At 42.4% G+C, this 25,509-nt stretch overlaps 2 protein-coding genes across 5 annotated transcripts in view; one reads left to right on the plus strand and one right to left on the minus strand.

The window, feature by feature from the left end:
• Positions 1-25,509, plus strand: part of LOC111185582 (uncharacterized) — a 180,450-nt gene that overhangs the window by 33,023 nt on the left and 121,918 nt on the right. The window lies entirely within an intron of this gene.
• Positions 24,602-25,509, minus strand: part of ADHFE1 (alcohol dehydrogenase iron containing 1) — a 33,763-nt gene continuing 32,855 nt past the window's right edge. Inside the window, exon 15 of one of the 2 annotated variants that reach the window (XR_002647592.3) lies at positions 24,602-25,174. Coding sequence is in view for 1 of the 2 variants with exons in the window: in XM_022595268.3 (XP_022450976.2) it covers positions 25,091-25,174 (84 nt within the window). In the remaining variant the exon portion in view is untranslated. The remainder of the gene's footprint in view (positions 25,175-25,509) is intronic. The other variant, XM_022595268.3, reaches the window with a different exon arrangement.

Raw genomic sequence — 25,509 nt, forward strand, 5'->3', positions numbered from 1 at the left:
ATTATTTCATTCTTTTTCATGACTGAGTAGTATTCCATTGCATTCCATCCACATCTTTATCCATTCATCTGTCAGTGGATATTCAGGTTGTTTCCATGTCTTGGCTATTGTGAATAGTGCTGCTGTGAACATAGGGGTGCATGTATCTTTTTGAATTATAGTTTTTTCCAGATATATGCCCAGGAGTGGAATTGCTGGATCATATGGCAACTCTATTTTTAGTTTTTTGAGGAACCTCCGTACTGTTTTCCATATGGCTGCACCAATTTATATTCCCACCAGTAATGTAAGAGAGTTTCTCTACACCCTCTCCAGCATTTGCTATTTGTAGAATTTTTAATGATGGCTGTTGTAACTGATGTGAGGTGATACCTCATTGTAGTTTTGATTTGCATTTCTCTAATAATTAGTGATGTTGAACACCTTTTCATGTGTCTGTCGGCCAGATGGTGATGTAATACTAATAATGATAGTTGGCATTTATTAAATGCTTGCTAAGAGCCTGGAAGCCTGATATATAATCTCATTTAATGTCTACAACCACTCAACGAGACTAGCTATTTTTGCCATTTTATAGGTGAGGAAACTGAGGCATAAAGAGATTGAATAATTTGCCCAAGATTAAAATATGTAGTTCATGGCAGAATTAGAATTTAAACTGTAACTTGACTCCAAAGGCAATGTAATTAACCACTAAATTGTAGTCCATTCTTTACCTCCAAAGCCATCCCCCCTACTTTGAACCAGGGGGAACCTGAGCCATACTCTCTTAGACTTGGATTTGGTGACCACTGATATTTCTACTGTAGACAAATCTGGGGCATTTACTCATTGGGTGGTTGTCAACATTACACCTGTGTCTCTGAGAATTGCACCCAGCCACAGAGGATGGCTCTGGGGAGCCATGTTTGTTCCACCTGAATTTGTCCCCTTGGCCACATTTGATTGAACCAGAGCGAACATATAGCCCAAACTGCTGCTTCCTGGAAACAATATTTGGGCCTTGGCCTGAGGCCAGAGGGAAGGTACTGACTTTTAACATCTGAGGTGGCTTTCAAGGCCAGTGGGAGCAGAGTTAAGGGCAAGCCAGTGGACAGAAATGGAACTGTTGCTCTGGAAGGGGCCCGAGGCCCAGATGCAAACTCAGGGTAAAGAGTTTTAGCTGGGGGAGGGGAGCAGATCCTTTCACCCTGACCTACACCAGGTGTGTCTGTGGTTCTGTTTGCACTCAGGTAAGGGCCAGTGGGAGGGGTGGGGGTGAGGGGAGTGTTGGGAGAGCGAGGGGTGGGTGTGGAGAGATTGAAAAAGACAGAGGGGAGGGAGGGAGGGAGGGAGAACTGCCCTGGCTTGATAGTTTCCCATTTTCTGCCTTGTCTCTCTCAGGCCCCGTGGTCTTCCTGTCTCGTGGTCAATAAGATACCTCCATCTCCATCTGATAGATTTCCTTTGTGCTTAAGTTTAAGTAGGTTTTGGTCATTTTCAGCTAAACAGAGTCGTGTCTAAAAGATATGTCTATAAGTTTTGTAACCTCCACAGTGATTACATTTTTAGATAATATAAAGTTTAGAGGAGTACCTAGTACAATAGAAAGTACGATCCAAAATTATGTTGAAGACAGAAATTATGTAACAGACTCTAGGTAATAAAAACTACAAGATGAAACTTAACAAAACTAAATGAAAACATCTCTCTTTACATTAAAAAAAATTAAGTACAGAATTGGGGTGACCTGGTTTAACAGCAATTTATTAAAAAGAAATCCTGGCTTTGGGTTAACACATGCTTAATAAGAGGCAATATTAAAGGGCAGAGGCTAAAAGATACAAATGTAGTTTCAAGGACCTGATACTAAATTGAAATTAAGAACCCTCTAGGGCACCCAGAATCCAGTCAGGGTTACCTGGAATTAATCTCAAGGGGTCCATGCTGGATTAGGTTTTTTCTAAGAAAGCCTAAACTTAATTAGAATATATTGTACTATGTCTAATGAATAAGACAAATATGTAACTAAATGAGTTTATGTTAGGAAACACATCCAGAGATAAACAGTTCTTAAGAAATCATTTTTACCTGTTGGAAATATATTTTAAATAATAAAAACAATACCTGCTTATTTTAACAAATTCAAAAATTGTAGATAGGTATACGGAAAAAGTGAAATCCACTTCCCCCATTCCAGCCTCACTTCCTAAAAGCAATCATTGTTTACAGATTGGTGGGTGTATTTGCAGACTTTTTTTCTTGTGTATATATATATATATATATATATAAAATTAAAAAAAATAGAAATGGAACTATACTACACATATGCACGTACATGCCTGCACTCATTCATGTGGGGACATGTATAGTTCCCATTCTTTAAATGTGCAGGAGACTACTGCATTGTAAGAATTTATCCACTCCTTTCTTGATAGACCCATAGCTTATTTCAATTTTTTAAAATTAGAAACAGTGCTGCAAAGAGCATCCTTATATATGTATCTTTATATATGTCTTCTTCTAATATTTTTGTAGGTTACATTTCTAGTTGTGGGAGTATGGGTCACAGCATATGCATATTTAAAAATTTGAGGGATTTTTTCAAAGTGCCTTCCAAAAATTCTCATCAGTTGACACGTTCATCAATAGGATATGAGGGACTTATTCCCTACACCCTTGGTGAAATTTGACATTATTAATTTTTTGCCAGAATGATCCTGTTTGGTTTTTGTATTTGAGTCCAGAATATTGATTGCGATTGACAGTTAGGGTCCTCCTAGCTCAGGTACTTTACAATCCATGGAGGGGTGGATGGCTGAGCCCTCATGTTGGAATACAAACTCTATAATCTGTGCGCAGTAGTAAGTATACACCACACCTCTGAGTACTGGTCGCCACCCCTGTCCAGGACCAGGCTAAGCCTAGGTTAACAGAGTCTTTCCTGCCCTAGGGGTTCTCTTCTCCCAGGTTCGGGGAATTCACTGCGGAGAGTTCTACACTGTTTGTGTGTGGATGCCCACTTCTGTTTTAAAATTTTCCTTCTACACTTACTCAGCAGCAGTCAGTCAATGTTAGTGGAAGACTTTCTTGCATGCTTGGCTACCTGCTTGGCTGGCTAACGGGAGAGGCTGAGTGGTGTTACCTCTGTGTTTCTCTCTCCAACCTGAGGGCTCTGGAGACCTACCCTGGCGGAGGTGCTAGAGGAAGCCCTCTCTGAAGACATTCCATTTAGGCCGGAGCCTAAGCACTGCTTCTGAGACTTTACTGTGATGGGTTTGCCAGGGGGTCTTGTTAAAATGCAGACTCTGATTCCGCATACTGGGGGCGAGGCCTAAGAGACTGAGTTTCGAGGAGCTCCTGAGAGGCCCTCCTCGCTGGCTCCAAGGTGCACTTTGGGGTTCACACATGGAGTTCATTTAAGGAGGGCAGATATCCTTGACCCGGATGCATTAGAATTTTGAGGAGCTCAGGTCCCCCACCAGACTACTTAAATATGATTCTCTAGGGCCCAGACATAGGTACTTATAAATACCCCTGGTGATGATGATATGCAGCTGGGGTTTGGATGGAGCGATATAGTTCTCAAGTTGTCCACAGACCGCAGCATCAGCATCACGCTTGTTAGACACGCAAATTCTCAGGCCCACCCTGCCTACTAAATCAGAAACGCTGGGGTACAGCCCAGCAATCTGTGTTTTACAAGCTCTTCCAGGGCTTCTGATCTCGCTGAAGTCTAAGAACCTCTGATGAGCAGAAGAAAGAAGAGGGTTCTTGTCAGAGCCCTCCTCCAAGACTTGGATCCATGGTTCTTCATCCTGGTTGTTCTTAACCCAGACCTGCTAAGCAGCTTGATAAACATCCTCATTCCTGGGCCCCAGGCCCATTCTTTCTGATTCCAAAGATCCAGAATGGTGCCCAGGAGTATGTGGCTTTAAAAGCACTTGAGGGATGCAGATTTAGTGGCTGAGCAGAGGTGGGGCGGACCTCCAACAGGAATGGTGGCCTCTGGCCTCCTGGCTGGCCCCATACAGCAGTCATTCACTCACTTCATGTTTACCACCCCATCATGAGCCAGACACCATGCAAGTGGCATCACTGTTGATCACCCGTTGTGTACCAGGCATTTTACACGTTAGCCTACTATACCCTTGGGAGGTGGGCCTACTATACCCCTGGGAGGTGGGCCTAGTGCCATTTTACAGAAGAAAGCCCTTAACCCGGGTCAGTCATGGCTCTAAAACCTTGACTCCCCACCACCGCACCCAGCACCAATCTTTGCAGACTGGGGGGCCCCAGGCTGTGGGCCTCTGAGAAACCTCTGTGTTTCATCTTCAGTGGCTTGTTTTGTGAAATTGGGGATACATTTGTAATTATAGCAGGTATAGCACATTCTCCTTTCAGTTCCTCAGAGAGAGAGAGAGGTAGTTTCGATCTCTAATTTATGCAAAGTGAGGCTCTTTGTGTGTGAAGAAGACTCTCCGTATCAGAGGGCGTGTGCTTTGGGGTGTAGGTGGTCAGATAAAATACAGGTTACCCTGTTAAGTTTTAATTTAAGAGAAATAACAAATAGTTTTTCTAGTATAAGTATGTGCCAAACATTGCATGGGGCATACTTAAACTGATTTGTTTTTACTGAAATTAAAAATTTATTTGAATTACTGAAATCCAGATCTAACTGTGTGTCCTGTATTTTTATTTGCTAAATCAGGCAAGCCTATTGGTGTGCTCCATCTCCTTGTGATGCTTCCATGTTAGAAGCTCGCATCTAGGGCTTGAGTTGGGGAAGAAGGCAAATTTCACCTGGTCTTATTAGGTGAATAAGGTTCACCTAATTCCTGGTTCTGCAATAATCGAGATAATCAGATACAGGCTTGACCTAATAATATTTTAAAAATAGCACTTATGTGCCAAGCACTATGCTATGAGACCTTTGCTCACTATTTTATTTAATCCTCACAACCCTGTAAGTCGGCCCAGAACTAATATCCCCATTTTACAGATGAGAAAACTGAGGCTCAGAGATTGGTTGAAAAAACAGTTGATTGAGAAAACAGCTCAGAGATTGGTTGAAAGCAGAGTTTCTCAACTGCAGTGTCCTGAACATCTGGGGCCCGATAATTCTTTGTTGTGGGGACTGTCCTGTACATTATAGGATGTTTAGTGGCCTCCCTGGCCTTTACAGATTAGCTGCTGGTAGCATTCCATCAGTTGTAACCAAACTTGTCTCCAGACATAACCAGGTGTCACCTGAGGTACAAATTTGCCCCTGGTTGAGAACCACTGATGTAAGGTTTTGTAACTATTAGATGCTGAGTCAGGATCAGAGCCAAGCAGACTGCCCCAAAGCGTGTGCTTTTAGACACTGCAATGGTTTTATCCAGGGAAAAGTTCAGGAAGGAAGAGGAGTCTATCATATCACATTTATTTGGAAGAAAATCATTTGAAAATGACAGAACTTTTTTTTTTTTAATATTTATTTATTTGGCTGTGTTGGGTCTTAGTTGCGGCACGCAGGATCTTTTGCAGCGGCATGCAGGATCTTTCGGTGCTTTGCACGGGCTCTTCATTGTGGCGTGCAGGGTTCTCTCTAGGTGTGGTGCGCAGGCTCCAGGGCACGCGTGGGCTCAGTAGTTGCAGCACACGGGCTTAGTTGCCCTGTGGCATGTGGGATCTTAGTTCCTTGACCAGGGATCGAACCCGCGTCCTCTGCATTGGAAGGCGGATTCTTAACCACTGGACCACCAGAGAAGTCCCGAAAATGACAGAACTTTTGCTTGACCTATTATTGCAGCTTGATTTCCTCTGTTTGGCAACTAGGTAGTGGTGACAGTGGTGATGGTAGCACGACATTGTGAATGTGCTAAATGCCACTGGAATGTACACTTTAAAATGGTTAATTTTATGTAATGTGAATTTTACCTCAATTTTAAAAAAAGCAAAAACAAAAGGAAACCCTGTATCCGTTAAGTCATCACTCCCCATTCTCCCTTCCCTCAGACTCTAGCAACCGCTAATCTGCATTCTGTCTCTACGGATTTACCTATTCTGGTTTTTTCATATAAACGGAATCATACAATATATGACCTTTTGTGTCTGGCTTCTTTTGTTTAGTATATTCTTTTTGAAGTTCATCCATGTTTCATTCATTCATTTTTTTCAACAGATATTTATTGAACAATTACTATGCGTCAAGCACTGGGGATGATTAAGTGTAAATTCATGGAGCTTATCTCCTCTTGAGGGAGACAGATGATAATCAGATGCTATAGTCTGAATGTTTCTGCCTCGCCAAAATGCATATGTAGAAATCTTAATACCCAGTATGATGGTATGAGGAGGTGGGGCCTTTGGGAGGTTCTTAGGTCATGAGGGTGGAGCTCCCATGAGTGGGATTAGTGCCTTTGTAAAAGAGACTCCAGAGAGCTCCTTAGCCCCTTCCACCAGCGAGGACACAGCAAGAAGGCACCAGCTATGAAGCAGGAAGAGGGCTTTCACCAGAACATGGCTATGCTGGGGCCTTGATCTTGGCCTTCCCAGTCTCCAGAACTGTAAGAAATAAATTTCTATTGTTTACAAGTTACCCAGTTTGTGGTATATAGCAACCTGAATGGACTAAGACACCATGATGAATAAGTAAAATGTACAATGTATTAAACAGTAATAGGGTAAAAAAGGAGAAAAAAATATAGTAAGGAAGAAAGATAGGGAGGATTGAGGTAGAGATTTAAAATTTTAAATGGGGTGGCCAGAGAAGACCTCATCAGAAAGGTGATGTTGAGCAAAGCCCGAGGGATGTGAGGAAGTTAGGCTACAAGTAACTGGGGGAAGAACATCTCAGGCAAGGGAACAGCAAGTGCAAATACTCTGAGGCAGGAGTTTGCTTGTTTGCAGAATATTCTAGAGTCACTGGAATAGAGTGAACAAGGGGAGGATAGTAGGAGATAAGGTCCAAGAGGTAGCAGGAGGCTCCTTCATGAAGAGCCTTATAGTAGGTACCATATAATTGATGATCCAAACTAGGCAAATTTTTTTTTTTTTTTTTTTGTGGTACGTGGGCCTCTCACTGTTGTGGACTCTCCCGTTGCGGAGCACAGGCTCCAGACGCGCAGGCTTAGCGGCCATGGCTCACAGGCCCAGCCGCTCCGCGGCATGTGGGATCTTCCCAGACCGGGGCACAAACCTGTGTCCCCTGCATCGGCAGGCAGATTCTCAACCACTGCGCCACCAGGGAAGCCCCAAACTAGGCTAATTTTGAAAGTGAAAGCAATTGCTATTAAAATTTTGCTGGGACATTAGGTATAAACTGAGATTGTCCTAGCCACGCTGGGTCATAGCAAGGAGCAAGGATTTAGCCTTTACTCTGAGTGGGATGGGAAGTCACCGGTGGGCTTTGAGCAGAGCTGCTCCATAACCTGACTTGAGAGCTTCATTCTGTTGAGAGGTGCTGAAGGGTGGCAAGGGCAGGAGCAGGAGAGGAGTTGGGAGGTCACTGCAGTACCACAGGTGAGAGGTGATGGGGGCTTGGACCAGGGCAGTGGTGGAAGGGGCGGTGAGAGTTGATGGGGGCTTGGACCAGGGTGGTGGTGGAAGGGGAGGCCAGAGTTGATGGGGGCTTGGACCAGGGCGGTGGTGGAAGGGGAGGCCAGAGTTGATGGGGGCTTGGACCAGGGCAGCGGTGGGAGGGGTGGTGAGAACTGGTCAAATTCTGGATATAATTTAAGATAAAACCAGTAGGATTTCTGACCAGTAGGCTGTGGGTATGAGAGAAAGAGAGGAGTTAATGATGGCACCAGGGGAAGAGTGAAAGAGGAAGAGATTTGGGGGGTGAGGGGGTCCCATTGCAGGTCAAGTTCCCAGGAAGCCGACTCAGCTGAGACGTGTGTGCAGGAAGTTTGCTGGCCAGTGGTCGCAGGATCAGCCCCTGGGGTGGAAGTGAAGGAAGTGAGATGGAGCAGAGGGAGTTGCTGAGCTGCTTTGTGGTCCCAACAAGGGACTCAGCCAACCGCATGAAGGAGCCTCCAGAGTTATCCGAACTGGGGCAAGGTGGTTGGGCAGGCCTCCTAAGTGGCCTCCTACTCGACTAACACTGGATGGAGGCCGCCTTGGGAAGGGGTGTGATCTCGGGTGAGGCAGCCCTCCCCGGTGGAGGGCAAGCTCTGGAGAGCCTCAGCTGTGAGCTGTCAGTCACCAGCCCTCGGAAGGGGAGAGGAGTGTCTTGGTCCTGGAGAATCAGGGTGGCGACTCTAGCATTCGCTGTGGATCGAAAGCTAAGTTTTGGTGCTGTGAAGTTTGATATTCAAGGGGAGACGTTAACTGACTCTTGTCCCTTTTCTGCTGACACCAGGGGCCTGTACATTTTCTCAGTTCCTTCAAGGTGCCTCTCACCCATACTGTTCCCCAGCTCACGCTGAGCCACTACAGCAGCACCGTCCCATAGAAATAAAATGCAGCCACATATCTAATTAAAAATGTTGTAGTAGTCACACTTAAAAAGTTCAGAGAAATAAGGGAAATTAACTTTAATAATATATTTTATTTACCTAATAGATCTAAAATATTATATTCTAATCATATTGACTTTTTAAAATGCTAAGTGTTCCAAATCTCTGTGTATTTTAGTTATATTACAGCACATTTCAATTTGGACTAGTCACATTTCAAAGGCTCTGTAGCCATGGTTCTAGAGGTTCTCCACCAGCCAAATCCCGCTACTGACTCTTGGACTCTGCCCTTGACATGCTCAGTTTCAGCATCACTTCTACTGGAAGATTCCCAAGGCAGGTCAGGGGTCTGAACTCCACTGCAGCACTGTACTGATTGCTTGTTAATTGGTCTGCCTGCCCCCAGAAGGCCACGTGCCCTGTTCAATATGGTAACCCCAGTGCCCAGCGTAGTACTGGGCACAGAGTAGGTATTCAGTGATTATATCTTGCTTGAGTAAGTTAGAGCAACGTTCTATTTGCATAGGATTTAGAGGTGGGGAGGCTGATAGGTACGTGCATTTTTCTCTTTCTCCCCTTCCGGCCTTCCAACAATTTCAGGATTAATGGGGACACACCTAGAGCTTCCTCTGGGGAATCCAGCTGAATTTGAGGTAGTGTGCCCGGGGTGGCATTAAGAGGGACTTGCTTAGCAGAAATGAACTGAATGGGTCCTTTGCACAAGGCGCCATCACTTTCCTTTGGTGGTTTCCCTTCCCATTGTTCTTGCCTTTTCTATTTCTTTGACAAAAAATTGCCGCCGAATTAAAGCACCTAAGACTGAACATCCGTGGAAAGAGGCCTCCAAACGCAGAAGTGATGGTGACAGTAGGTAACTCGCAGCAGAGGAAAATGAAAAGAGAGAGGGAGCGGTGGGGGGACTGCTAAGGCTTCCCAAGCACCGTGGGCTCCCGGCCTTAGCGCTTGGGCTGTGGGAGGCGTGGCTTCCTTAAAAACCACAGCAGGTGCTGCGCCATCTTCTCCCTCCGAGGCGTGTGGCTTTCCTGCTCGGTGGTCATGGCCGATCTGCCTTGTGAAATGCTCCAGCTATTGTGTGAGCACAGTTCTTTTCTTTCTCTTTAAGAAAAGAAGAATTAGGCAAACATGCTTATGCTAAACAATGGAAGCTTCCATTTTCCAGTTATCTTCAAGTATTTCTTTTAACTTTAACTTCTGAATAATTTAACATTTAATATTATGAATAATTGTAAATAAACATAAAAGTAAAGAATATAGTATAATGAACCCCCGGGTTCCCATCACTCAGCTTTACCAGTGATCAGCTCATGGCCAATCTTTTTGCACCTATACATCTTCCCACTCCCCCAACCAATGGGTTGTATCTTGAAACCCATTCCAAGTATTATATATTTCATTCACAAATATTTGAATGTGCATCTGAAAGTTTTTTCTTTTTCTTTTTCTTTGACTTAGGAAAATGATTTCTGGCTTCCCTTGTTACCTCTGGTCTCTCGGTGAGATCAGAATCGCAAATCAGGTCTTTAGGCTCAACGTTACCGTAAATTCTTGGGTATTTCAACGGCTGGCGAGTTAATGACAAGAGCAACCAGAGATGCTGTTAGCTCTTGATTTATGAAGCCACAGGTTCAGCCTGTGTGACGGATGCCATTAAAATCAGGCGTGGCGGCTTGCTCTGCCCAGCCCTCTCCAGGCCTGAACGCCCTCAACAGATGGGGAATTTCATGGCCACAAATGGAATTGTTTATCCTCTCATTGTTCCCGTGTCAGCAAACTAAATCCATTACCCACCAATAAAAAGATCAGCCGGCTGCCAGTTCAGCCGTGGAAGGAGCTGAAGCTATGTTGAGGAGATTTAGAGTTTTAGAGGGGATAAATTAGTAATAAGCCATATAAAAATTAAGACCCAAGAGAAGAGTTTGAGTCTCTCATTCTAAAGCTGAGGTTTTAAGGGATTTGAAAGGGAAGGCCTAGTAACTCAATCTTTTCTTCAACAGAAAATATACTCTAGAGACACCTGATTATAAATATTGCATAGCTTTTATTGTGTGTTGATGGCTTTATTACTTCATTAAAAAAAATCAAAAGCACTGAGATTGGGCTTTGAAGAAGAAAGCAGTGTCAGATTCGTAATGCAAAAGCTGCTAAGATGTTAATGGTGTTACTACCGGTAGGAAGATTTTCTTTTGTATGGCTAAGTAACTGTCTGTTCTTTATAAAGTTGTTCCTTATTGGCTCAGCTGGGGGTTTCTCTCCATTGATCTGTAAGAGGAGGCTCCTAAGTTCTGTGGACCCCGCAAGCTGCCCTCCCAACATTCTCAATGCACCAGGACTTTAAAAAGTGGGTCCTGGAACACTTTTTGCTTTTTGTCAGGTTTTTTTATATCAGGATATATTGGGCAAAAGATGTTAGTTCCAGCACTCACTGGTTATTGCTGAGGATCTGGGGCTCACAGGCTTTGTATTAATTCACTTGAAAAGTTGGAGGGAGATCAGGATTGACATATCTACACGACCATGTGTAAAATAGACAGCTAGTGGGAAGCTGCTATAAAGCACGGGAAGCTCAGCTCGGTGCTCTGTGACGACCTAGATGGGTGGGATGGGGGTGGGTGGGAGGGAGGTCCAAGAAGGAGGGGAAATATATATACATAGAGATGATTCACTTCATTGTACAGCAGAAACTAACACAACCTTGTAAAGCAGTTATGCTCCAATAAAAAAAAAAGTAAAAACGGAAAAGTAAAAAAAACAAGTTGGAGAATTTGGCTAATGAGAATTTCGTTCTCTCCTTTCCATTCTGTTGTGCACATACTTACTGGAAACTGACTGCGGTACAGGCACACTCTTCTGCTAGGCAGTAAAGGCTCCAGAGATAATTAAGACATAATTGTATCCTCTGTTACCAGAGTAGAGGGGGAGACGGACAAGAAAATAAATGCGCACAGAGTAAGACGGTCTACAGCATAGCACAGGCGTGCAGAGGATGTTATGGGAGTTCAGAGGAGACCTCAGAGGAGGGTTCTTTGACTCCCCCAGGGAGAAGGGTGTGACCACAGTGAAGGATCCATGGGGAGACAGGAGCGTGGGCGGGGAGGCAGCGGCAAGATCATGACAGTCCTGCCTGTCTGCTGCAGGGTGTGTGCCTCCTCGTAAAGGCCACGGGAAGCCACTGAAAGACTTTAAGGGAAAGCCATTGGCTTTCAGACAATCTGTGTTTTATCAAAACCATCCTGAGGGCAGGATGGAGAATGGATTTCAGGGGGTTAAGAAGTGGAGGCTGGGAAACCATTAAAAGGCGACTAGAGGGCATCCCAGGTGGCGCAGTGGTTGAGAATCTGCCTGCCAACGCAGGGGACATGGGTTCGAGCCCTGGTCCTGGAAGATCCCACATGCCACGGAGCAACTAAGCCCGTGCGCCACAAATACTGAGCCTGCGCTCTAGAGCCCGTGAGCCACAACTGCTGCAGCCCACGTGCCACAACCACTGAAGCTGGCGCGCCTAGATCCCGTGCTCCACAACAAGAGAAGCTACCGCAATGAGAAGCCCGCGCACTGCAACGAAGAGTAGCCCCCGCTCACCGCAACTAGAGAAAGCCTGTGTGCAGAGCGACGACCCAACACAGCCAAAAATAAATATATTAACTAATTAATTAAAAAACAAAAAGGCGACTAGAGTGATCCAGGTGAGAGATGGTGGGCTTGAACGAGGTGTGTCTGTGTCTGCGTTTGGGGTGAAGAGGAAGATGTAATAACTCATAAGGTTGTTGAAATGTCAAAACTCTAAAATAAGTAAAGTGCTTAGAAGTTGTTACAGAATCGACACTCAATCAGTGTTAACTCGTGTTTCTCTTTTTCCTCTTTGGGAATGAATAATTCCCAGTGGTCATAGAATAGCACAGAGGAAAAACAGGAAGAGGAGTAAAAGGAGGGGGATAATTAGGGGATGGGAGGGGAGAAAGGACACAGTGGGGAGGGGAGAGCATCCTCCACAGTGTCTCCTCGAGTCTCTGCCCTGTAGGAAACCTTACCTGCTGATGAGACTCTGAAGAAGGAGAGGTGAGCTTGGTGTTGGTGGTCTTGTGGGATGGTGGAGTTTTGGGAACACTGAGGTCAAAGTTACTTGGAAAGTAAAACCTGTCCTGGGCAGCAGTTGTGGCTTAACCTGGGTATTCCACAGAGCTGTGTGTTAAGGATTTGCTCTTCTTTCTGGATGACCAGATCCTGCTACTTTTTGGTTCTGATATTCCATGATGCTTCAGTCCCTTTCTTTATATTTGATAGTTTTCAGTGATTGTTACCCAGCACAATTATGCAAACTGACCAGGCTGGCTAGAGGCAGGTAGATATTTAGGTTTAAGGAATTCTTTCTACTTCTAGAAAGTATAAAGTACTAGAAAGAACTACCTTCTACATAAAATATGACCAACATTAGATCTGTCCAAGAAACCAGAATAATACCTTCCTCCCTCCCTCCCTCCCTCCCTCCCTTCCTCCCTTCTGCTTGGCCATTCACTCAACAAATATTATTGAGCTCCTCTAACATTGGAAAGATACCTCACTAACTGGGGCTATGGCTTCTTCAGGGGCCAAGCTGCAAATATGCTGATCTGTTTCCCCTTCTCAACTGTGAGCTCCTTCAGGCAAGGGACTGTCTCTCATCCAGCTTTGTATCCCTAAAACCTGGCACAGGAGTTGGCACTGGGTGGTTTTCAAGACCAAGATCTGTGTCTATGTCCAAATCACTTGCTGCTTCTTGCTAGTGGTGTGAGCTTGTTCAATTATCCAACCTCTCTAAGGCTTTGTATTATCATCTGTAAAATGGGGGTGGTAGTAATATCTGCCTCATCAGGCTGTTTTGAGCATTAAATGGCATAATGCATGTAAAGCACTTATAGTGCCTGGCACATAAGAGTTCAACCATATTATCAATATTAGGCTTACAGTGAATGTTATTGAACTAATGCCCTAGGACCCAGTCTGACTCTACTAATTTACGTGTAAATTGGGCAAATCAATTTACCTCTTGGAGTCTCTATTTTTAAAAAGCTTATGTGATAAATGGAAATTGTAATACCTGCATGGGTACGTTAACAGGATTATAATGGAAATGGAGAAGATCACTTTGTCCTTTGATTACAAAAATAACCTAACTCCAATAAATTATCTAAGCATGAACACCAGGAAGTAAGAAAAGCTACCATGTTATAATATTTTAAAAAGATGACACAGATTCTTTAGCTTGATAAAAAGCATCTACATAAACTCTACAGCCAACATCATAGTTAATATGAAAGACTCAATGCTTTCTCCCTAGGATCAGGCACAAGGGAAGGATGCCTGCTCTCACCACCCCCATTTAACATAGTACTGGAAGTTCTAGCAATGCAATAAGGCAAGAAAATGAAATAAAAGGTATACATATTTGGAAATGAAGAAATAAAACTGTCCCTATTTGCAGATGCCATAATTGTGTACATAGAAAATCTCAAGGAATCTACAAAAAAACTTATAGAATTAATAAGTGAGCTCAGCAAGGTTGCAGGATACAAGGTAAGTATGCAAAAATCAATCACATTTCTGCATACTACCAATAAACATGTGGAAATGGAAATTAAAAACACAATACCATTTATAGTTGCTTCAAAGAAAATGAAGTATATAGGTATAAATACGACAAAACATGTTCAGGATATGTGTCCTGAAAATTACAAATGCTCATGAAAGAATTCAAAGATTTAGATAAATGGAGAGACATACTGTGTTTGTGGATTGGAAACTCAACATACTAAAGATGTCAGTTCTCCCCAAATTATCAATAGGTTTAATGCAATTCCTATCAAATCTCAGAAAGATATTTTTGTTGACATAGACAAGTTTATTATAAAATTTATACTGAAAGGTGCAGAATCTAGAATAGCTACAACACATTTGAAAAAGAAGGGTAAAATAGGAGGAATCATTTTATCCAGTGTTAAGGCCTACTAGATAGCTACAGTAATGAAAACAGTGTGGTATTGATGGAGAGATAGATAGATAGATCAATGGAACAGGTTAGAGAAACCAAAAGTAGACCCACATGAATAAGCCCAACTGATTTTTGACAAAGGTAAAAAAAATCAATGGAGGAGAGATTGCTTTTTCAATAAATGGTGCTGGAGCACGTGGACAGGCATAGGGAAAAAAAGAACCTCAACCTAAGTTTCATAATTTATACAAAAATTAACTCAAAATGGATTACAGACAGATGTAAAACTAAAACTTCTAGGAAAAAACTTAGGATAAAATCTTAGAGGTCTGTGGCTAGTCAGTGTTCTTAGACTTTACACAAAAAGCATGATGCATAAAAGGAAAATGTGATAAATTGGATCTCATTAAATTAAGGACTTTTGCAATATTTTGTAATAACTACAAATGGAGTATAACCTTTAAAAACTGGATCACTGTATTGTACACCTATAACTTATATAATATTGTACATCAACTATACTTCAATAAAAAAAGAAAATATATTGAAACTTTTGCTCTGTGAAAGACCCTGTAAGAAGATGAAAAGACAAGCAATCGACTGGGAAAAAATATTTGCAAACCACCTATCGGACAAAGGACTTATATGTAGAATATATAAAGAACTTTCAAAACTCAATAGTAAGAAAGTAAACAATCCAATTAGAAAACAGGCAAAATACATGAACAGACATTTCACCAAAGAGGATGTACAGATGGCAAATCAGTGCATGAAAAGATGTTCTACATCATTAGCCATTAGAGGAATGGAAATTAAAATCACAATGAAAGCTCACTACCTACCCACCAGGACAGCTAAAATAAAAAAATAGTGGGGGCTTCCCTGGTGGCGCAGTGGTTGAGAGTCCGCCTGCCAATGCAGGGGACACGGGTTCGTGCCCCGGTCTGGGAAGATCCCACGTGCCGCGGAGCGGCTGGGCCCATGAGCCATGGCCGCTGAGCCTGCGCGTCCAGAGCCTGTGCTCTGCAACGGGAGAGGCCGCGACAGTGAGAGGCCCGCGTAACGCAAAAAAAAAAAAAAAAAAATAGTGGTAACACCAAATGATGATGAGCATGTGGAGAAACTCAAACATTTCTGGTGGGAATGTAAAATGGTGTAGCCCCCTGAAACAGTTTGTCAGTTCCTTACATAACTAACCAAGTCATACCACATGGCACTCTTGGCCATTTATTCCAGAGAAATGAAGACTTATGTTCATGCAGAAACCTGTACACAACTGTTCAGAGCAGCTTGATTCATAATAGCCCAAAACTGGAATCAACCAAAATGTCCTTCAGGAGTGGTTAAACAAACCGTGGCCCATCCACACAATGAGATACTGCTCAGTAATAAAAAGGAAGGAGCTACTGGTATACACAGCAACCTGGATGAATCACCAAAGAATTATGCTGAGTGGAAAAATAGTCCATCTCAAAGATTCCTAGCTTAAATTATACAAAATTATAGATAAAGGGAATAAGCAGTTGTCAGGGATGGGGGAGGGAAGGAAGTGGCTATGGCTCTGAAAGGTAGCTCAGGGCATCCTTGTGATGGAAATGCTCTGTATGTGGACTGTGGTGGTGGTCACATAACCTGCACATGTGATAACATTTCATAGCGAGTGCATGTAAAAATGGTGAAGTCTGAATAAGGTGGATGGATTGTATCACCGTCAGTTTCCTGGTTGTGCTATTATACTACAGTTGTGCAAGATGTTATATTGGGGGAAATTGGGTAAAGGGTATGTGGGATCTCTATGTGTTATTGCTTTCAACTGAATGTGAATCTACAATTATTTCAAAATGAAAATTTAAAAGAAGATCTAGAGAAAGAGGAAAGAAATGTTAGCTTATTTATCATGCTTTTTTCGTTATTCTGTAATTATTATCAGTCACTTCTTAATCTAGCTTCTTGTCTTGAGTGCCTGATCTCCAACACACATCTGTCTCTGGCACTCCAGCTGGTCCCTAATGATTTTTTTTTTTTTAGCACCTTACTGGATTCGTTCCAAGTTCCACTGGGCACCATGTTGACTTCTCCAGCCTCAACTTACCACCTCTTGACTTGCACATGACACTCTGGCAATACCAAACTGTTACACTCTTTGCACACCCCGTGTTTTTACTCCATGCTATAGTTTATGCTGTTCGTTCTACCTGGACCATCTTTCCAACTTCCTATCTCCCATCTAACTCTGCTTTCCTTCAGAGTTCAACCCAGGAGTCCTCTCTTTCATGAAACTTTCCCTGACTTGGTTTTTTTTTTTAATCACTATGCTTACTACATTGTTTTAAAATTATAACGCAACACCCCTTAACTTGGACCTGGTCTTGGTTTGGTGTTGCAATTTAGCAAAACCATCACCGCAAAATTTTAAAACAATCTGTATCATCATCACCATCTACTAAGAAGCTCCAAAGGGAGTTCTATTCATAACACAGAACCAACCTTTAAAAACCAAACCAAACCTCTCTTCCCTATTTATCTTCTAATGCCTGGCTTGCAGCTGCCCCTAATCTCTTCCTCTCTCCTAAACTCCCGCAAGACTCTCTCTAAACAACTTGGGGCCTCTAGTCCTTTCCTTCTTGCCTTCTGATTTACAAGTATCTTTTTTCTGCCAGTGGCTTTTAGCCCTTTCTGATGTAAAATTCTCAAGGCTCCCCCTCTTTTGCTAGCAAACCCTAGTTGTTAGGGTTACCCAAACAAAACACCACAGGGTTTAAACAACAGGAATTTATTTTCTCGCAGCTCTGGAGGCTGGGAGTCCAAGATCAAGGCGTTGGCAGCTTTGGTTTCTCCTGAGGCCTCTCTCCTTGACCTGCAGATGGTGCCTTCTTGCTGTGTCCTCACATGTTCCTTCCTCTGTGTGCATATCTGGTGCTTCTTTTGTGTCCAAACTTCCTCTTCGTAAAAGGACACCAGTCAGATTGGATTAGGGTCCACCCTTTGGACTGTGTTTAACCACACACCTCTTTACAGGCCCTGTCTCCAAATACAGTCACATGTGAAGTACTGGGGGTTGGGGCTTCAGCACATGATTTGGGGGAAAAACAATCCAGTCCATCATGCTGGGTATCCCAGTTTCCCCCAGAGAAGGCTGGGGGCCCAAGCTAGCAAAGCCAAAATTCCTTGTAGGAGCCAGAATGGGTAGAGGCTATGAGTGCTCACCCACTCATGGTATTTCTGCTCCCACGGAACTTTCCGTGTTCCAGTCCCTTGAGTGGGGAGGCTGGGTCTCGTTTATGCAGCAGCCCCCATCCCAGTGCAGGGGCATAGCGGGCATTCAGGCAAAGTTTGAGAGCTGTTCCATCTCTGCCCCTCCACAAACTTAGGGAATATCCTTTTCTTTGTACTCGATTTCAACTTTCAAGTCAAATTCTTAAATCCATAGACTTTGGTGGTTCGGTAGCATGACAGGGAACCAGCCCTCCCAGCCTTTGCCTGTTTCCGGGGAGAGCATCCGACACCCTTGCTCGCGGGCACGTGATAGTTCAAGGAGGTCAGGAGGAAGAGCAGAGAAGCCTGGGGTGCCTCTGAGTGAGCTCAGGACACCTGGGTTGTCTTTTCCTAACTGGATGTGAGTAGCCGTCCTTCTCTTGGTCCCTTGAAGCACAGCTCATTTTATTCTAATTCATATCCAAGGATTCTTTACCAATAATTACATGCACAACTCTATATGTATTTACTCCTTCTATATCCACTTTCCAGGTAAAATGGAAACTTTTCCCAGAATAACTTTTTAAACAGGAGTGTAACGAGGAGAGTTTTTGTTTTCTTTTTTAAACAGAGATAAGACGTAGTGGTCTTACCAGTCTGTTAACATCGTAGTTGGGAGTTTTATATTCTTTATACCAATTATACTGAAATGAAACTCAGAGCTCTGGTACATAGTGTATTTTTTAATAGTCCCATCGTGTGCCGCCAATACCGTGGCCTTCCAAAGCCCTACAGTCACTCGTGAGTGTTTCCTTTCTGCTTGGGCTTTGACAAACAGAACGTCCTCACACCCTGGAAAGGCCTCAGCCTGAAAAGAAAGTGGAAACAAGGGAGACAGCGGCTTCTTGGCAAGGCTGTCATGGCGGGGAAGAGGGGGCCCAGCGCCTGGGGCTGGGGGCCCTGGTCTGGTGGAGAGGTATGTCCTGTGGTCCGTGTCCTGGTCCTGTCCTGACCCTCACCATGGACCCATGGTCCTGCTGCACGCTGGGTAGAACTAATTCCAGCTGGAATTTCCTGAATTTGAAACATGAGAAAATTGCAATCCATGGGTCCAGTGGTTCTTAAAGTGTGGTGTCAGAGTGGCAGCGTCACCTGGGAACTAGTTCAAAATACAGATTCCTGCTCCCCAGCCAGACCTATTGAATCAGAAACTCTGGGGACCAGGCCCAGCAACCCATGTTTTAACAAACCCTCCAGAAGTTTCTGTGCACACTGAAGGTTGGGACTGATGCTCTGTTTCTGTCACCACCTATGCTGAGAGGCTACCCAACTGGTCCAAGTGCAGTTTAATTTTCCGAAGTGAAACTTACCCAACCAATAATAGATCCATGGGTTCCAACCTGGGTTGACAGGAGCTGAATTTCTGGGGGATGGGGGAAGAGCCTGGTGATCTCTGTCTTTAACTAGCATCCCAGGTCATTCTTGTCCTGGGGGAAGTTTGGAAGCCCTTGGTGTCCAGTTGACGTCGTGTAGAGATCTGATGCCAGCTTAGTGTTCCGGGAGGGAGGAGAGCTCACAAGTGCTGGGCAAAGACTGTAGGCCGAGCACTGTTCTAGGCACTTAGCACACGTGACTCCCTGTAGACATAACAACCCTGTAAGGTGAAGACTGTGCTCAGAGAATCTGAGTGAATCACCCAAGTTACTCAGTCAGTGGCGATCAGGGCTGGCTTCACCCCAGGGCGGCTCTGTTACCTCTAACACCCATCTGTGTGGCCACCAGCTCGGCCAGCTTGACTCGCCTCTGACATGTCAAAGGCTCGCAGAATCTCCTTTTCTCTTCTCCTTCTCCCTCTTTTAATGAAGTACAGTCCTCTATTCCACGAATACTTATGGCATCCCTACTGTGTTCAAGGTACTGTGTTGTACACAAGCATCTACAGTGTGTAAATGGGATTCAGGGAAGTCTCTGACAACAGAAGGCATTCGACAGGCAGTGAACTTGGTGGTGGGAAGGTAGGGTCAGGAGAACCTTGGGATTGAGAGCTGGCTCTGCCACTTATCAGCTGTGTGAAGTTAGGCTGTTTGTTTTTATTAACCTGAGTCTTAATTTCCTCATTTGTACAAAAATGATAATAACAATGCTTCTCGTAGTAGGCAACTCCTTGACAAAGAGTCTGGCACAGGCTAAGGGCTCAATAAATTATCCAATAAATAAACTTATTGTCCTTAGTTTATTATTGTTGCCAGCTGTGGAAGATGCCCTAGCAAATAGGCCACTGTGTTTCATAAGATTTGATATTTTTATTTATAAGTTATCAATAGTTTGCTTAAAAAATACAATTAAATGTCATGTTTTTGTAATCATTACCCAGCTCACCCCCACTCCCCAAACAAACCCCATCCCTGCCTCCCCCTCTCCCCCAAATCCATGTTCCCCTTCGTTCTCCTTTGGGAACTTGCTTCGTCAAGGTACTGAGTTATGTGCTGAGTATGCAGTGGTTAAACGAGATGTAAAAAAATGAAAGAAAATTAGCCTGTCCTTACTCAGGTGGCCACTCAGCTAGTTGGTACTATTTTGACATCTCAGTAATGTATATGTTGCTTTACACACATTCTTTTCTCTTATGCCCTGTTTGGGATAAATCTCGCCGTGGTCCCCAGTAATGTTGCCAAAGCCAAGGTGGGACCAATGTGCACACCTGCACAGGTCTGGGAGGTTTCTGATTAGAGGAGCAACTTAGAGCCTTGGAAGGGATATTGGTGGGTGATTCCTTGGCATTGCTTACCTCCCTCCCCATGTGGCAGTCTTTTCACTCAGAGCCCCAGACGATTCTAGAACACCATTATAGAAAAGGACATTTATATGTTGCTCTCTTGGTTTTTTTTTCCTTGGCCAGCAAAACTGAAGACCATGAATGTAATAACACAGGCCCATAGGCTTGGAAGGGGAAAAAAAAATAAGTGACACAAAAAAGTAGACTTGGTGGTTTACAGTTTCACTTAAGATGCAAAAATATAACACTAAAGTAAGTTTCATAATTTTGAGAATTTGAATTTGCTCATGTGCACTGTTAAGATATACCATCATAAAACAATAGTGAGGTATTTATAATCTGATAATGTGAGTCAAGAGCCATAAAAATGTCCATACTTTAAAAATTCCATTCGGGGATTAATTAACTAAGAAGTTAATTTAGAATATGAGAAAAGCCACATACAACTTTTCATTTATTCATTGCTGTGGCATTGGTAGGAGTAAAAATTTGAAAGCAATTTTGGTGGCCTATAGTAAGAATAAATAAATTATTAAATTCCTATTCAATAAACTGTTGTCTGCCTTTTAAAGTAATGGTTATGAAGATTATGTGGCAACATAGAAAATACTTAAAATGTCATTCCTTAGGGGAGAAGACCTAGGGATTACACCACCCAAACGAAAAAGATAGAAATATAGCAGATAACAGCTGTGTTTGGGTAATGGCATGAGGGTAGCTTTTTTTTTTCCTTTTTGCTCATGATTATTTTAATCAGTTTCCAATTTTAAAAGTTAGAAAACCAATTAAAAGCACTCAAATAAAAAAACCAATTTTAAAGCCAGAAAGAATGAAATGGAGTTACTTTAAAGTTAGCTGTCCTAGATGTAGAGAACAAATGTATGGGCACCAAAGGGGGAAACCGGGGTGGTGGTGGTGGTGGGATGAACTGGGAGATTGGGATTGACATGTATACACTGATGTGTGTAAAATGGATGACTAATAAGAGCCTGCGGTATAAAAAAATAAAATAAAATTCAAAAAAGAAAAAGAGTGGGGAGCTGGGAAACACACATTCACACACACACACACACACACACACACACACACACACAAAGTTAGCTGTCCTGCACATAATTTCATGAGGGATTTCACATGGGCCAAAACTGCAAACAGTTATTGCAATTTGTGGAGGGTATGCATTTATTCTGAGAGTTGGGGTGGTTGGAAAGCATAATAGCATGAGAAAGTAGACCCTCCCACCCCCAGCTGCCAGTAATTCAACCTAGGGCTTCAAGAGCCAATTTCTGCGCATTCAAAGTGTGACTTGTCCCTGGAGACTGCCTCCCGCAGGCCATTGTGATGGTGATGGCGGGATGTGGCCTGGCCTCCTCAACAGCTCCCAGAGGACAAGGCATTTAATGGAAGAGCCCGGGCAGCTGTCTCAGCTCGGGGTTGCTGCTCATCAGAGACCCAGCAACCTGTGCAATGTTGACCCGGAGGTGAATAGCCCCCTTTCTCATACCCACTCCCCGGAGGCAACAGTCCCTGATTAGGGTAGTTTCTAATGCAAACAACCATTAATCTTTCTCAGGGTTAAAAGGCCAGAAAAGCAATTTTTGCTCTCTCTCTATTTTGATACTGTACTTTGTCTCTATTTTACAAGAGCAGACTTACCTCACTGACCACTGGAAAATACCCTACAGCTGTGTCCACAGCTACACTAACAATGCCAAACCCAGCACAACCTCCCTGTGCACAGGGGAGGGACAGGAGTGCAACACGCCAGCTATTTGTTATGGCACTTGGCAAAAATCAGAGAAACATGACCTGCTTGAAACAAATTAGTAATTTTGTATCAAGAAATAAATTAGGGATGATGTATTTTAAGTGAAAATGCCACCATATATGATAATTTTATGAAAGTAATATTATATAAACTTTTGAATACTATTCCTTTAATTTTCCTTTCCTTAGCAAGTACATTAATCCATATAAATGGAGCTGTGACCCCTAAGGACTGTTTGAGCTTTTAAGGAAGTCAGTAGATAAATAGGATTTGACTTAGAAAAATGTACTTGTTTTCTCAGAAAACAATTATATATTTTTGCTACAGAAATGGACATAATCTCTCACACTCTTTTAATAGCTGGTAAAGTCAAGAAACACATCTTTTGTATATTCTCAAATTGTAAGGGCCAAAATGATGGGTATTAGGATAAAAAACACGAAGACTTCCTAAATCTGTTTCTTCATGCTTGACCTTTAAATCCTTCCTTTACAAAGTCATCATCAGTATGAATGCCAAACACTCCTCCTGGTGAGTCACAGTGAGACATCTGGTTACTGGTGGAAATGGCATCGACTATTTCAGAGAGATAAAGAATGCATTTTCATATCTAAATTGATTTTACATTAAATTTCCCAAACTCAAAATCTCACAGTAAGGACAAAGTAGTACATAAAATCTAGTTATGGTATTTTCAGGCTTGGAGAGGAATTGGTTGAATAAAGTAAGACTCAGACAGACCAAGGGGCTGGAGTGGAATCCAGGGCCCTGGACCCCTGGACTCCCTAGTCTTATGCTGTTCTAACGATGCCACATCACCTTGCAAAATATATTACAAGAGGTCTCGAATTTACCTGGACTTTCTTTGCGGGGGTGGGGCACATATATATTTTTGCTACGCCAAATGTATTTTGAGACATTGATCAACAACTTTTACTAAAGTTTCCTGAAGGATCTCAGATTGGCAGTTTCAGTGTTCTCTGTCCTATTCACAAAGCTTCTGCTCTCAGAAGCCATGATTCTCCTGAAAAGCTGGAGGGAACTTTAGCTAGATGTAGTCTGATGATAGAGATGAAATTCTGTCGGGACTCTCCGGTGCTTGCCTTTTGGGCACTTGGCATGAAGAATTTGAATGCTCTGTAGGAACTAAAACTATACCTTAATGATACTGTTCCTAAGTAAAAAAAAAAAAAAAAAATATATATATATATATATATATATATATATATATATACACACACGCATAGTTATCTATAATGTATCTATATATGTGTATCAAATTATGGGGAGAACATATATTTTTAAATTTTGTTACTTTTTAACAGTGGCTCTCTTCTGGATGGTGCAACGTGAACAAATATTTTCTACTGTGTGTCTCTTTGTACTACCGGTTTTTGGTACTGAACATATCTTATGTGTGTAATTAGAAAGACTCCCAGTAAACAATATTTAAATGTTATTTTTAAAATCCCAAGTAAACAGAGATGTTCACAGAGATAAAGTAGGGCCAGGCAGGTTGAATGGCACAGTAATGCCCTTCTCATGTTTTTTAAAATCCTGATGTAATTATATACTTTATATAATTATATACTATAATATGTAATTATGTACTATATATGCATACATCCTATGCCCAGTAATTACATATAATTATATATGTAATTATATACTCTACTTGATATACTTTCTGATGAAAACTTGAATCCAGTTTAAAATATGGATAAATCTGCAAGTACACTGAGATCTAGACTGCCAAAGCAGTGCACTCACCACTGGGAGGAAAAACAAGCCCTAGACGTTTCAGCAGGCTGGGAATAACAGGAGGCAGATGACCCAGCTACCAGGATTCGACTTGCGTCCTGAAGTCTGTAAACCGCAAAACGGCTTGCTTTTGAATTAATTTATTCTGAGCACCAGAACCATTTTCCAAAGAGGGAATTACCATGTAGGTTGTTTGTGTTTTTCTCAAAAGAACAATTGCTCCACCAGAGGATCCATCTCTAATATCTTACCCCTTTGGATTTGTTTTTACCTTTTAAATATTAGTTACTAGTAGTTTAATGAGTCTGACCTAAAACAGCAAAGTGATATTTTTCTTTCTTTTCTCTTCCTCTTTTAGAATTAGAAAATATGTGCTTATTTTAACAAATGCAAACAATACAGATGTTTGTAAAATAAAAAGTGAAAGTATAAAATATAAACATTTTCTCTTAACTCTCTATCCTCCAAATTCCATTTCTTCAGTGATCCCTTTTAAGTTTGATGTGTAACGTTCTTTCTAGATATATATATATAGACATATATTTATATATAATTTAAAAAGTAAAAATCAGACCATATTAATATATAACTGTCCTGCTACTTACTCTTTTTCACTTAGCAGTTTATCATGGATGTATTTCTAGTAGAGTTATTCTCATTAGTAGCACAAAAGCATTCCATTATTTAATATACTATGATTTATTTATCCATATATTAATGAATACTTAAGTTCTTTCAAATTTTTTATTGTTAGAAAATGCGCTGCCAGAAACATCCTTGCCATATTTTTTTACACACTTGTGGTAGTATTTTATAGGATAAATTTCTAGATGTGGGATTGATTACCGGGCATAGGATAACACACATTAATATTTTTGGTAGATACTGAGTGTTTGCCCTTTTGATACATGGAGCAGGGGTAGTCTGCAGGGTTTGGGGCAGGAACATGGACCTCTAAAGTCTGGCTGAGGGTCCAGCATGGTGGGCATTTGTCCAGTGTGTTCTATGGAAGTAGCTGGACTTGGAGCATCAGGGAATCTTCTACAGGATAAAATTATATCACATTCAAGCTGGTAACAGGGATGTTATCTGTGGAGGTGAAAAGACAAAGCTCTTGCTAGATCAACTTCTGTTTTCAGAATTACGATGGCCAATGGTAATTCTTTCAGTGAAAATGAAAATTAATACAGTTTCATTGACGCTTCAAACAGAGCAGACAGATCCTCTTCTGACTGAGGGCGTGGTGCAAGCTTGGTGACCCTTTCCTGAAACAGTAAACAGAAAGAATTACTCAGGGCTTTGCAAAGACAGCTTGTAAAAGCTACGAGGTATGTAAATTAACTCAGTCATGAGAAACAGTGACTTGACAATAGTCATAGCTTTAAAAATCGTATTTCTTGTTTGCTTCTTACTAGCTGATTCCCAGCTCAGAAGTTTATCAAGTGATGCCTCTTTCCTGAGAAGTTTTCAAAGCCATTCCTCTTGCCTGAGGTCCTGAGAATAGCCTTCTGCTCAAATGTACAGAACCAAACCAACCTCAGGAAAACACCTCCTACAATGACCAAACCACGCCAGTCTGGTGCCCCTGCCAGGCTCTCCC

The sequence above is a fragment of the Delphinapterus leucas genome, chromosome 17 (genome assembly GCF_059928025.1).
Source record: "Delphinapterus leucas isolate spDelLeu-1000000601 "Yukka" chromosome 17, BTC_Dleu_Yukka2, whole genome shotgun sequence".
In the NCBI taxonomy this organism is placed as follows: Eukaryota; Metazoa; Chordata; class Mammalia; order Artiodactyla; family Monodontidae; genus Delphinapterus; species Delphinapterus leucas.